Source organism: Lissotriton vulgaris, chromosome 2_1, assembly GCF_964263255.1.
Source record: "Lissotriton vulgaris chromosome 2_1, aLisVul1.2, whole genome shotgun sequence".
NCBI classification, from domain to species: domain Eukaryota; kingdom Metazoa; phylum Chordata; class Amphibia; order Caudata; family Salamandridae; genus Lissotriton; species Lissotriton vulgaris.
Window position 1 is genome coordinate 1,442,957,768 of NC_141687.1, and position 15,328 is coordinate 1,442,973,095.

The 15,328-nt window shown below is 44.5% G+C and overlaps 1 protein-coding gene across 1 annotated transcript in view; it reads left to right on the top strand.

Annotated features, from left to right (window-relative positions):
* The window catches only part of LOC147732726 (NXPE family member 1-like), a 78,522-nt gene that overhangs the window by 46,965 nt on the left and 16,229 nt on the right, over window positions 1-15,328 (top strand). Inside the window, exon 3 of the mRNA XM_086954312.1 lies at window positions 4,326-4,387. Coding sequence (XP_086810438.1) covers window positions 4,326-4,387 — 62 coding nt within the window. The remainder of the gene's footprint in view (window positions 1-4,325; window positions 4,388-15,328) is intronic.

A 15,328-nucleotide genomic window follows, 5' to 3' on the forward strand; every position in this document is an offset into this window, starting at 1 on the left:
ACAAGAAAGCCGTGCCCCCTCAAAACGGCCAGCACCAAGTCTGTGTGAGCGACAGTCAACTGGAAAGAGGGAGCATGAACCAGCCAGTCGTCCAGATAAGGATGTAAAAATATCCCCTGACAGTGGACCAGGGCCACCAAGGGGGCCAAGAGCTTGGTGAAGACCCGAGGGGCGGACTTCAGCCCGAATGGCAAAACCGCAAACTGGAAGTGGAAGCCGCCAACTGCAAAGCGAAGAAACCGCTGATGAGTCCGAGCCACAGGAACGTGAAGGTAGGCGTCCTGTAAATCGATAGACGTCATGAAGTCCCGGACCCCCACCAACGGAATGATGGACTGCAAAGTCACCATCTTGAAGTGAACGGTCCGAACCCAACCATTCACCCTCTTCAGGTCCAGAACCGGCCGGAATCCCCCTGACACCTTCTGGACCAGAAACAAAATGGAATAACATCCCAGACCTCGCTGCGCCAGCGGGACCGGAACAATCGCCTTCGTTGACAGAAGATCCCGAACCCCCTCCAGTAGAGCCTCCCTCTTGGATGGAGACCTGGGGATAGGAGTAAGGATGGTGCCCCAGCCGGGCGGAACGGCGACAAAGTCGATAATATAGCCTCTCCTGACAATAGTCAATGCCCAGCGATCCCTTACATCCAGCTGCCAAGCGTCCAGGAAAGACAACAGCCTTCCGCCCACAGGACCCGAGGGCGAAACACAGTCGACGTCAGGACTTCCTCTTGAAGGTATCCGCCGGAAGCTTGGGACCAGGCAAGGCCGAAGATTTCCTGGGCCTGAATTGGCGTTGACGAGCAGAAAAGTTCCTGGAGGACTGGCGGGAAGACTGAAAAGACGCAGAGGAGGAAGGAGCAGGATTCCAAAAACGGCGAGAACCAGAGGAAGACGCCTTGCCCTTGTAAGGCAGAGCATGCTTACGGTCCTTGAACGCCTTAGTGACCATACTATCCAGCTGGTCACCAAAGAGCAACTTGCCATCAAAGGGAATCTTAAGGAGCGAGGACTTCTCCGAAGAATCAGCCTTCCAGTCACGCATCCACAAGTTCCGACGAGCCAAAACCAAGGAGCCAGAGGTCATGGCCGCAGAGCGAAGAACATCTGAAGAGACGTCAGCCAAGAGCTTAGCCTGCTGCTCCATGTGGACAAGCAAGCCAGAGCAGTCCGACTCCTCCTGAACAGCCGTGGCCAGCTTGCCAAAGTCAGACACCAAAGATTGCGCCGCATACGCTGAGTAGATACCAGCACGTAAAGACAAATTCCCAGCGGAAAAGGCCTTCTTCAGCGCACCATCCACCTTTTTATCCGTGGCATCCGAAGGCGAACAGTCCTCAGGATTAATAGAAGTGCGCCCAATAAGAGTGGCCAACATGGCATCCACCTTCACAGAGTGAGGAAGAGAGACCTCCCCTTCCTCCAGGGAATAAAGCTTCTGCAAAAAGCGAGGAACAGAGGAGCGCTCAAGGTCTCGCCATTCCCCCGAAATCAAGTCTTTGATGCGACCATGAAAGGGCATAGAGAGTACAGGAGGCTTAACATATTGGGGAAAAATGTCCTCGGACCCCATGGGAGCAGCAAAAGGAGAAAACCCCAAGTTCTCCCTGATGTGCTGGAGAATAGCAGGCACCTCCTCCCTACGCACAAACTTCCCCGAAGATGTAGAAGGCATGGCAGAGTCCGAAGAAGAGTCCTCAGAGGGAGAGTCCACCGGACCCCCCGCAACACGAGAAGACCTGCGCCGTGGCTTAGCACCTCTCGCCTCCAAAGCACGAGACACAGCAGCCTCAATCATGGACTGCACCTCAGAAGCAGACAGAAGGGCAGAAGAATCCACCGGACCCTGGGACCTGGTCCTACGAGCCGGGACAGGCACCTCACCATCCTCATCAGAGGAGGACAAAACCCTCAAGCGCTTCGATGTCCGTTTAGCCATAGTGAAACTGACAGGGCAGAAAGCCGAGGTAAGCCCTTAAATAATGTGCAACCCAGCTGGGTAAACCAATAGAAACAAAGACACACGAGGCCACCAATAAAGAAGCCTCGCAGACACTGAATCCAATCACCAAAAACACAAAAATGTATAAAAACGACCTCAAAACGAGGCCCCTACCGCATAGGAGCATCGGGAACAGCCAGCCGAGAAGCCACAGCACATCCGCCAGCCGCCACCTCCATTCCGGCCATCTGAACCGGAACTACAGCCCCAGCCACTCAGGGCCGGTGACCCCGTCACCCGGAACCCGACCGCCCAGCCGCCGAGAAGTGCACCGCAACAACACCAACGCGGTGGGGAAGGCTTGCATACACCAGGTCGGCGCCGCCAGACCCAGGACGGCAATTGCAAGAGAGGGAGAAGCCCTCAAGAAAGTGAAAAGACCGCAGCTCCGCAGAACGGCCAGCGCGTGGGACGCGCGTCTCACAGTGGTGAGACAGAAAAAAACAGGAGGTATGAGGGGGCTGGGGGCTATATATAGTCCCCACGTGACAAATCACGTGGGTACGGGTGTCTGGTGAGGCAGGGATGCCTCATTCTGTAAGGAAGGGAAGCGAGGGAGGGACGATGAGGTAATGGGTTAGCACTATCTTACCCTAAACTATAGTTTTTTGGGTAAGGGTAATTGTGAGTTTTAAGGTTAGGTTTTGGACAAGGGTTTTAGGGTTTGGTGATTGGATGATACTAGTGCTTAACCCCTTAAGTCCTGCGTCGGTGCGTTGGCCGACGGCAGCACTACCTCCCCAGTGCTGCGCACGACCATTGGACGTCCATTCAGCACTGGTTCCAATGGACAGCGCAGCACTGGGGAGGGATGTTTACTAGCATCTATGAGGTTAATGTGAGCTGGTGGTTGCTGGTTGGGGCACCAACACTAATTTTTGGGGGCCAGCACTCATTTTCCCACTTTATTCATCTACAAGAGCAAGAGAGGGAACAACACACAAAACGGAAAGACAACAGAAGGGAAAGACGGAAAAAACGTCATAAAGGGATTAAGCAGGAACCTGCAAGAGTGAGATAAACAGGTAGTGAATGTCTGGTAGTGGATTAAAAAGGTTTTGAGGTGAATTTCTGATAATGCAACCTTGGTATTCGGCGTGATGACAATCAATTGGAACAGCCACAGGCTTTTGGGCAGAGCCTTGGGCACCGGCACGCCTTCTTTTAGAAGTTATTACATGTAATGGGGTGACCCTATAACCCTCAGAACCGGGGTGGGTAGTAAATTGAATAATAATGGTTCTGTCGGTGATACAGTACTCTGTCCCTAGTCAGGATAACAAAGATAGCAGTATTTTTATCAAAACAATTAAGTACACTGACCACAAGATAAAAAGGAAAGCAAATTTTTACTCAAACACTTTCATGTTTTGAATTTGAAACACAAAAAACTACAGATGCTGTCCCTAAAATACACTTAAAACATAATTGACACATAAGCTTTGTGCAAAACTTGATACACAATTAAAACAACAAGTAAACTTGTAAATTCATATACTCATTGACGAAGACAACTACATATACAATAATCTGATAGGCGCAACAATTTGATCTTGGTTCCTAGGAGATTTTGAGTAGTTGGTTCATATACGCAATCCTTCCTTATATGTTTACTTGTTGTTTTAATTGTGTATCAAGTTTTGCACAAAGCTTATGTGTCAATTATGTTTTAAGTGTATTTTAGGGACAGCATCTGTAGTTTTTTGTGTTTCAAATTCAAAATATGAAAGTGTTTGAGTAAAAATTTGCTTTCCTTTTTATCTTGTGGTCAGTGTACTTAATTGTTTTGATAAAAATACTGCTATCTTTGTTATCCTGACTAGGGACAGAGTACTGTATCACCGACAGAACCATTATTATTAAATTTTCTTTTAGAAGTTAAGCACTGGCTGAAAGTTACTGTTCAGTTTCAAGTTAGGTTTAGGGATGGGGTAAGTGAGGTTTAGTGGGTGCTGGTGAGGTTTTGGGTAGCTCACAGCATGGTTGAGTATCTTCAACAAAAAATAGCTAAATTGTGAAAATGATGAGCATTTTCGAGCATTTAGCTTCCAAAATAATTGACGAGCTCATAGACAGCATTTATTTTCAAACTATGTTTTTGCTGTCTTTTTTCAAATGTTTTGCTTTTCAAAGATTTAATTTTGAGTTTTCAACCTTGAGTTGTTGCTTAGGCCGCAATGTTGGAATCTCTTTGTATAATCTTACAAAAAGGTAGGAAACAAAGGCAAATGGAATGTCAAAATGTACCATTGGAATGCAAACATGTTCGAATTTGAATGTTCAAGTGAATATTTTACATTTTGTGTGTTGTCTTACAGATCCAACATCGGAAAAGAAATGAAAAAGCCCTTTGAGGATGTAAATGTTCTTCAATGTAACAGTGAGTTGAAACATCTGTGGTTCCTGTGATTGTGGTTTATTAGCAGTTATATTTCCCATTGAGACCAGGTCTTCTCTCCAATCACTGACACAATAAATATTGTGAAACCAAAATATCGGGTCAAAAATATTGATCACAAAAATATTGTTTTCTATACATATAATGGGAACTACAAATATATCAGAAAAAATATTGTTTTACACTAATATTAAAAAAGGGATGTACCATGTTACAACGCATACCGTTACAACTACCTACCATTACAACGCGACCATTACAACGCATACCATTACAACGCATAGCGCTTTGAGGTGCTGGATAGTGGTAAGTATAATTTACTATTCTAACTCCAGTCCCCGTGGACCCTAGGGAAGGTGTTGGATAGTAAATTATACTTATTCCCTATCCTAGAGCGCCCCCCAGCGCAATGCGTTGTAATGGTATGCGTTGTAAAAGTCGCGTTGTAATGGTAGTGCGGAGTAACGAATGCGTTGTAACAGGTGTATACCATTAAAAAAGATATACAAAATATTGTTTTTAATATATATTCAGTTCAAATACATAAAACAAATATTTTAACATAATATTAATCTAATGTAAATTAAATGTTTAAAGAATAATTTAAAATATTTATAAATACTGTGGGCCCGATTCACAGAATGAACTTAAGACTAAATCCTAAACTTACTACTATTTGGTATTCACAGAATGCACTTACTACTTTCGGGATTCACAAAGTGAACTTACTACTTTCGGGATTCACAGAATGAACTTACTACTTTCGGTATTCACAGAATAGATTTAAGACTACTAACTTTACGTCCGCACTTGGGCCGTAAATTCCGGCCCGGAGGCGGAGTTTCTCGCTTAGGGGGCAGAGCTTATGGCCCGGAGGCGGAGCTTCCGGGCCGGAGGTGGAGCTTGGGGCTTAGAGGCGGAGCTTCCGGCTCGGAGGTGGGTATTTAGCCATGGCTGAAATCTCCACCTCTGGGCCGGAAGCTCCGCCTCCAAGTCGCAAGCTCCGCCTCCGGCCCGGAAACGCCGCCTCTGGGCCATAAGCTCCGCCCCCAAGCCGGAAACTCCGCCTCCAGGCCGGAATTTACGGCCCGAGTGCGGACGTAAAGTTAGTAGTCTTAAATCTATTCTGTGAATACTGAAAGTAGTAAGTTCATTCTGTGAATCCCGAAAGTAGTAAGTTTACTCTGTGAATCCCGAAAGTAGTAAGTGCATTCTGTGAATACCAAATAGTAGTAAGTTTAGGATTTAGTCTTAAGTTCATTCTGTGAATCGGGCCCTTACTAATTTAACCACACACACACATAGATATCAAAGTGTGTATGCTTATATACACATATATAATGTAAGACTGTTTTAAAAAAATATTAATTTTAACCTATAATATATTTTATAATTGTTTTTAAATTTACCAATATAACGTTTTTATATATCTATATATTTCTATCTTTATATAGATATAGATGCAGATATATATACATAACAAATAAAATGTAAAACAAATACACAGCAGAAACATTTAAATTATTGCCAATTTCATTATACATAAAAAGTAAACAATATATAAAAATAAGTGTTACAAAAAATATCCTAAAAATGACATACATTTATAGGAATATAAAATATATATTTAAATACAAAATCACATAATAATATCATATATTTAAACAACATTAATAAAAAAATAACTCTGTAAATAGTACATATAGTATTTCCACTCCAGTTTATACAACAGTACAGAAAGCGTTAAACTCAGGAGGGATGAAATGTATTATTCCCACTCCAGTCGGTGCAACAGTAGGGAAAGCGTTGAACTCAGCAGGGGTAAAATTCACTATTTCAACTCCAGTGGGTGCAACAGTAGGGTAAGCATTGGAGTCAGGAGTGGTGAAATATACTTTTCCCACTCCAGTCTCTGAAACAGTAGGACTCAGAAGGGGTCAAATGTACTATTCCCACTCCAATATGTGCAGTAGTAGGGAAAGTGTTGTACTCAGGAGGTGTAATATTTACTATTCTCACTCCAGTGGGTGAAACAGTAGGGAAAGCGTTGGACTGAAGAGGGGTAAAATTTACTTTTACTACTCCAATCAGTGCTACAGTAGGGAAATCATTAGACTCAGAAGGGGTCAAATTTACTATTCTAACTCCAATCAGCTTATTACTAGGGAAAGCGTTGAACTCAGTAGGAGTAAAATTTACTATTCCCAATCCAGTCTGTGCAACAGTAGGGAAAGCATTGGACTAAGAAGGGGTAGAATGTACTATTCCAACTCCAGTCTGTGCAACAGTAGGGAAAGTGTTGGACTAAGGAGGGATAACATTTACTGTTTCCACTCCAGCCTGTAACATAGTAGCGAAAGAGTTGGACTCAGGAAGGGTAAAATTACTATTCCCACTCCAGTTGGTGCAACAGTAGATAGAGACTATTTCATTTAAAACAAATAAGATATTTTAACAACTCTATTAAATAACAAAAAAATTAAATATTAAAATTTTAAAATATAAGTCTAAACTGTAATGAAAATTAAGCAAATTGCATAATTAGTATTTTTTCAATACTTATTATCAATTAAAGCAAAAATTATGAATTTAATTAAAATGCCACACTATATTCTCAAAATCATAACAGCCAACAATTGAAATGAAATTGAAACTAAAACGCAATACACAATTAACATATTATGTAATAAATAACGCAATTTGTAATAAACTAATAAATAATTTTACATTTATTATTACTTAAATATCTTCCCACTCGATACACCTACAAACTAAACAACACACACCTAAAATATAACTTAACTCACATGATAATTTCACAATATGCATAATTATTAATTAAATAATTATTAATAAATTAATTATTCATTATCAATAACATATTTCTTAATTAACTTCCCACCCTGTACCCCTAAAAAGCCAACAATCCACAAGTAAAATATATTAGAAAAACGTCAATAATTACGCAATTTACATAATTATCAATTAAACAGTTAATAATAATTAACTAATAATTCATTCATTATATTTAATTACCTTTTTACCCTCTACCCCTACGAACACAAGAACCCGCACCTGAAATACAACTTAAAAAAATCTTAATTGCACAAAATACATAATTATCAACTAAATAATTCTTAGTATTTACCATTAGTTATTAATTAATTACAATTACCACTCCCACCCTTTACTCCTACAAACCCCACATCCCGCACTGAAAATATAAATTAAAAAGTACATTAATTACACAATTTACATAATTATTTATAAATTAAATTACAAATATTTACAAATAATTATTCATTAACTATAATTAATTTACTTACCACCCTATACCCCTATAAACCTCGCAACCTACGCCTAAAATATAACTCAAACAATACATGCATTACATAATATACATAAATATTATCAATTAAATAATTAACATTACTTTTAAATTCATCATTATTAATTTACTTGCTACGGGTAGAAACTTGTTTTAGATCATTGGTCAGCCATGGGCAAATACTCTGGAGTGATGACCAAAATTAGTTGGAAAATAGATACCAATCCCTGTTTGGTGGGCCATGGCAAATGGAGGTCTACTGGGCCTCAGCCAAAGTGGTTGAGGTTGTTTGCTTAAAATGTCCCTAAATCCACCCTACTACAGCTCTACAAAATTGGGATAAGGAAAACTCCTTCAAGAACTTGACTCTCAGTGGCAAAAATGGTAAGCAGTCACAAGTTTCTAAGAAGGTAGTATGGGAATGCTTGAGCTCAGCACTCCGGAGTCGCACTGCAGTATAATAAATGATTGTATAACTTGGTGCTTTACTTCCAAGAAGAAATGTTCTTTAATGCACACCAGAACTAAATACTACACATATTATTAGCAAGATGCAATTTAGGGCATTCTCATCCTCCTAGATCTCTCAGCCGCCTTCGACACCGTCTGCCACCGCACACTACGCACGCGCCTCCACGACGCAGGGATCAGAGACAAGGCCTTGGACTGGACCACTTCCTTCCTCACCGGCAGAACTCAGAGAGCCCGCCTTCCCCCGTTCTGGTCCGAAGCCTCCGAGATCATCTGCGGCGTCCCAAAGGGATCCTCCCCCAGCCCGACGCTGTCTACATGGCCCCACTAGCACGGATCGCCCGACAGCACGGATTTTACATAATCTCCTACGACACGCAGCTGATCCTCTCCCTCACCAAGGACCCTCTCACCGCCAAATACAACCTCCACCAGGGAATGAAGGCCGTCACCGACTGGATGAAGGAAAGCCGACTTAAGCTGAACTCAGACAAGACGGAGATCCTCATCCTTGGGCCCAACCCCTCAGCATGGGACAACTCCTGGTGGCCCACATCACTGGGGACACCCCCGGCTCCTACCAACCACGCATGCAACCTGGGAGTCATCCTCGACTCGAAACTCACCATGACCAAACAAGTTAACGCAGTCTCATCCACCTGCTTCAACACCCTCTGTATGCTCCGCAAGATCTACAGATGGATCCCGACTAACACGAGGAAAACAGTCACCGATACCCTAGTCAGCAGCAGACTCGACTACGGAAACGCCCTCTACGCAGGAGCCTCGTCTAAGCTCATCAACTGACTGCAACGGATCCAGAAAGCCTCTGTACGCCTAATCCTCGACGTCCCGCGCCGTGACCCCATCAACCCCCACCTGAGGAACCGGCACTGGCTCCCCGTCGACAGAAGAATCTCCTTCAAGCTCCTGGTCCACGCACACAAGGGACTCCACAATACCGGCCCAGCCTATCTCAACAGTCAACTCTCCTTCTATGTACCCAACAGGAAACTCCGCTCCAATGACCATGCCCTAGCCATGGTCCCGCGCATCCCTAGAACCACTTCCAGAGGCAGGTCCTTCTCCCACCGCGCCGCCAAGACCTGGAACACCCTCCCCCTCAACCTACGACAAACCAAAGACCTGCTGACCTTCAGGAGACGACTCAAGAACTGGCTCTTCGACCAGTAGCAACAGCACCCACCCCCCACCTTCCCCTCAGCGCTTTGAAACCCTCACGGGTAAGTAGTGCGCTTTACAAATGGTCTGATTGATTGATCTGATTGATTGATTGATTGAGGGCATCATCACGATGTCGGGCGGATGTGACCATTGCGGTCTACGGACCGACCGACCTCTGGTCTGCAGTCCCGACACAGCAATTACAATGCGACCTCACATGGTGTGGTCGTATTGTGCTGAGCTTGTGCTGAGGTCGGAAACCGGCCACAGCACAAGCTCCCATGGAGAAATGGGAGCTTCTGTTAATCCCTGCACTGCGTGGCAGGCACCTCATGGCTAGAGTCGCTTTTTGACAGGCTTTTCCTGTCGAAAAGCCCAACATGAAAAGCCTGTCGGAATCCAACATCATAATCCAGACGGCGGAAAGACCACCCGGTTTACACTCCAACCGCCTCCATCATATTTGGGCAGTCAGACTGTAAGCCTACCATGTTGGTCGGTAAAGCCTCCGACGAGCGATCGGAGGCTTAACTACCAACATCGTAATCGTCCCCTATGTGTTCTTGGCCTTGAGATAGGTTCTGCAATTTCCCACTCTTGACCCGTGTTCGCTGTTATATTCCAAGTGGTTCCCTGCCAGGATCAAAAGTATAGAGTCACTAAGCTCAGTGGCAGATGACCCCTGTTACTCTCACAGTATGCTCAGTTATTCACTGTTTCATGTTTTCGTACTGAGAGAGACATGCTCAGACTGTGATGGAGTAGCCCTATTTACCGGCGCACAGTCTAAGGTCCAGTGGGAAATCTCTGCAATGTCCTTGCTCAAAGGTACAGCCAGATAAGGAGGAAGATCATTCTCATACCTAGCTCCCCACCACTGGAATAGACCACCTGTACATAGTACAGCCCTGGCCTGACTTAGCCCTATCAAGAAAACTGCTTAAAATCTGGCTTATCTGATTCTCCCTCATCCCTAATGCGCTACAATAGACTCTCTTGGGGGTGATTCATTTGGCGCTATATAAATTTGAATAACATAACATAACATGGAGGGTCTGAACACACAAGTGGCCAACTGGTATCTCCTCCATTCACTCGCTATCCTGCCCCCGGTAGACTGTGAGCCAGCAGCTCTAACATGACTGTGTGGTGTCTTCAACAAGCCACGTTCCAAGTTATTTGATGGCTGGTGTAATCTTTCAGGCAGGGACAGGATTTCCTAGGAGCCATTTTGAGCACAAGGCCAAGAGCATGCTTCTGTGTGAGAACCCAATCCTGGTACTTATTTGTGAAGGCAGAACGGAATGCTTTGCAGAGCCTCGGAGAGTCTTGCTGGAGGCTTGTTCAGTCATGATGGAATCTGGTGCTGTGCTCATCTGGGTCTGCAAACTACAACCTGGGTGAAGTTTCTCTCTCCTGACCAGTCAATTGGCAGCCCTTTTATAATATATCATATCTAAGATGGAATTTCCAAAATCACCTTAGGAATGTCTTGACATAATCATAATCAGTAGATGCACTAAGAAGGTAAAAATATACCATTACAGACCACATGTTTGGGTTATGTTTGTTATTTGACCTTGAAAAGGGCACCTGTCCTGTACGTTGTCACACTAGGGATGTTTGTCTATGTTATTCACAGGAGGATATGACACATTTAGAGGTCAAAAGAATGTGGCATATTTACAGATCCTCAGGAAGATAAGGGACACCTTGTTTAGCTATAGGAAGCTAAAGATTTCCGTTTGCTAGACACACCTAGTACAAAATAGAATCTCCGCCTGCACAAACTGGAGTCTGTGTTCATGTGTTCAAGAACCTAAAACTAATATAAAGAAACCTAAAATCAAATGATTGAAATAAATAAAATAATAGATGGATGGAGACCCCCTTTTGGTGTGTGGAGGGAAACAGTCACATTTATGGCATTCCTGGAAACATTTCCGAAATAAGCAATCGCAAAATAATCACTGAATGTGTTTTTGGTTGCCCTATCTTGGACTTAATATGTGTTTATCTTGTAGCTTGAGGTGTATGAATTTAAATGTGGATGACATTGTGAATCTTCACATTTGAAGAAGAATTGTAACATTTTTTAGCTTTGCCCAGGGCAAATTTTCACATCAACCTGCCTCAATTATTCACTGCAGTCTTAAATCATTTATGACATCCCTGGGACAGCCAGTAGATGAGAATGTGCAGTATATGGTGGCTCTTTGCGACCTGGTACGTCATGGCTGATGAGTGGCGTGCTCGCATCCCTAAACTAAGGGTAGGCCTCAGGCACAAGCTGGGCACAGGCTCAGGGCACCAAATATTCAGAGGGGCGCAGCAGGGAGCTGTCTGGCTTAATGTCATGCAAACAGCAGCTCATGCATCCTACTTGGTCTCAATCGGGTCACATTCAAGACTTTATAATCAGCTCTTGATGTACCTCAGTGTAATTGTTAGCACCCCATCGACCCCCTGACCTCCTCCCACCTTCCTCACACCTCCTGCCATCACACCCCAACAACCCTCTGCCCCTACAGCAAACACCAAATTATCTTTCCGCCAAGGGAGCTGTCCCAGTCAATCAGATTTAGGCTGCTCCTGCCTAAGCTGCATGGGGTACATGCAGGCGCGCAACACCCATTGGGCTCACCGGGCTTCAGCCCCCCCCCCCCCCGTCGCCTCCTCTGCCCGGGCTAAGATGACACGCACTGAAATGGTGCAAGAAGGCTGCGCATCCGATCCGAGAATGTGATTGTTTTAATGATTTCTGAGAGGCCCAGCAGCCCGAGCCAGACAGCGAGCCTCTGAACAGTTTCAGCAAGTGAACCCCCCTGCCCTGACCTTTTGTGTTTCCTGTAGAGTGGGGCAGAGGTGAAATCCTTGCCTGAAGGCAGGGATTTCACCTAAGCACTTGATGAGTTGTGAGAATGAGGTGTGAAGATGTGCACAGCAGGGGGAAGGCATGGCCAGTTAAGGTGATGCTTTTCCTTTGTAAAGGAATTTCTGCTGGCATCTTAACCCACGGTGTGCTGTCTGTGCACTTGTATAGATGTGTATTCCATACAAGTGCACAGACAGCAAACCCTGGGTTATGACGGCAGCAGGAATTAATTTACAAAGTAAAAGCTTCACCTGCACTGGCCATCCCTTTCCCCCTGCTGTCTGTGCATGACCCACATTGATCTACACAGTGAGACCTTCGGGAGGGGCTGGATGCCAGGACACAGTGCTGCTGATCAGCCAGACTCCACAGTATAGTATCAGAAGAGCAGGCAGCAGTTTTTTGTGTAAGTTCCAGTAACTTTAATGCATTTTTCAGCACAGCATTACCTACTGCCTGCATATCTAGGTTACTGTGAATGTTGTTCTTGACTTACATATATAGAAACGTCAAAGAGGACAGTCCCCTCCAAATATGCAAATGTAGTGTAAGTTTGTAGTGTTCATTTTTTTTGGGGTGCTAGTGGGTAATTTTAGAGTTCAGGGTGGGTATGGGTTATGGGGTGCCAGGGGGGAATTTATGGTTCAGGGTGGGTATGGGTTATGGGGTGCCGGGGGAATTTATGGTTCAGCATGGGTATGGGTTTTGGGGTGCCAAGGGTAATTTTAGGGTTTAGGGCAGGTGTGGGTTTTCGGATGTCAGGGGGCTATTTTAGGGTTCAGGGTGGGTATGGGGTGCCAGGGGACATTTTAGGGTTCAGCGTGGGTATGTGTTTTGGTGTGCCAGGGGTAATTTTAGGTTTCAGGGCAGGTGTGGGTTTTGGGGTGTCAGGGGGCAATTTTAGGGTTCAGGGTGGGTATGGGTTATGGGGTGCCAGCGGGGAATTTATGGTTCAGGGTGGGTATGGGTTATGGGGTGCCGGGGGGGAATTTATGGTTCGGTATGGGGTTTGGGGTGCCAGGGTAATTTTAAGGTACAGGGTGAGTATGGGTTATGGGGTGCCAGTGGGGAATTTATGGTTCAGGGAGGGTGTGGGTTATGGGTTGCCGGGGGGCATTTATGGTTCAGCATGGGTATGGGGTTTGGGGTGCCAGGGGTAATTTTAAGGTTCAGGGTGGGTGTGGGTTTTGAGGTGCCATGGGATTAATTTTAGGGTTCAGCGTGGGTATGTGTTTTATAGTGCCAGGGGTAATTTTAGGGTTTAGGGCAGGTGTGGGTTTGGGATGTCAGGGGGCTATTTTAGGGTTCATGGTGGGTATGGGTTATGGGGTGCCAGATGGGAATTTATGGTTCAGTATGGGTATGGGTTTTGGGGTGCCTGGGGTAATTTTAGGGTTCAGGGTGGGTTTGGGTTTTGGGGGGCAAGGGGGAATTTATGGTTCAGCATGGGTATGGTTTCTGGGGTGCCAGGGGTAATTTAAGGTTCAGGGCGGGTATGGGTTTAGGGGCTCCAGGGGGGTGATTTTAGGGTTCAGGGTGGTATTGGGTTTTGGGGTGCCAGGGGGTAATTTTAGGGTGTGGGGTGGGTATGGGTTTTGGGGTGCCGGGGAGGGATAATTTTAGGGATAGGATGGGTATGGGTTTTGGGGTGCCAGGGGTAATTATAGATTTCAGGGCGGGTATGGGTTTTAGGGTGTGAGGGGGTTAATTTTAGGGTTCAGCGTGGGTATGTGTTTTGGTGTGCCAGGGGTAATTTTACGATACAGGGTGAGTATGGGTTTTGGGGGGCAATGCATCAAACTAACAAAAATGTGTGCTTTAATTGTTGTCCAGTTTCAAATGCAGAATTCACCACATTTTTTTCTCAGCTTGACCTGAGCATTAACCGATCCTGATTATCTGCCATTTTAGCTCCGCCCCATTGATTTACATTAGCCACGCCCCTTCATCTGCCATGTTAGCCCCCCCCCCCCGAAATTAAGACCTAGTTGCGCCCCTGGGTACATGCCTCCTGATGCACAGGCCCTCACTTTTGGTGTTATTGAGAAAGTTCTTCAGTGTTGCACTCCATGAAACTGACATAGCTTTTGAAAAAATATATAGGCACAGCTGTGAAATCGAATGTTGCACAACTCTATTTAAAACAGGGAGCTGACAAAAACTCAAGTCACTGGAATTATGAGATTGTGGGGCCCCTGCATTTTTCGCATAAGTATTGATTTGCCACCTCTGTCATGTAATCCATCATCTGCTGCATAATCTGTCTGTCAATTTTAACAAAAAAAAATGTTGTAGCTCGAACGGTTCAAAAAGTTACCAAAAACTCAGCGGCATGTGTTGTCACTCTGCGAAAGCCCCTTTTCAAATGTTGACTGGTCATCTTTCTGTTTCTTGTGGGAAACATCCTTAGCAATGACTCCGGAACAACGAGTTCCGGAGTCACGAAAGCGGAACACCGACTTGCCTGAACAACGACTCAGCCTTAACTGCACATGTGTAGAAATGACAAAATAATTCAATAATATTATCACAAAAGTGTGCCGCATTATGCTGAATAATTTGCGTTTTCTTGCCGCATGATTTAATCAACCTACCGCATAATTCCAGTGGCCCTGCAGATACAAATTTTTTTTAATGATTTAATCCAAGGGGAACTACTCAAGGTCGAATGCGCACTCATGTCCAGAAAGCTGATCAGTCTTCTGTAATGTAAAGAAAACATCTTTTGTCATCTATGATTTCAGTTGTTGCGATGGTTTGATTCGCTCAGTATTTTTTTTAATGTTTTGAATGCTTTATGATTAGTTTGAAAACGAACCGCGTTGTTGTAGGTCTATTGGTTTAGAGATATGACATGGGAAGCTTTTTTGTCAAGCATTCTTCTAGTAGATTATACTTCAATGTTTATTAATATTTCAGCTTAGTTTCTGGTGGCTACTAATAGTCACACTGTATCTCGTATTCGTCTTTTGCTTCATCGTCTACAACACGAAGGGTCATTTCATAGCTGTGATCCCAGACACATATGTAGAACCATTCAAGAGAAGTCTTAAGTTTGAATCTC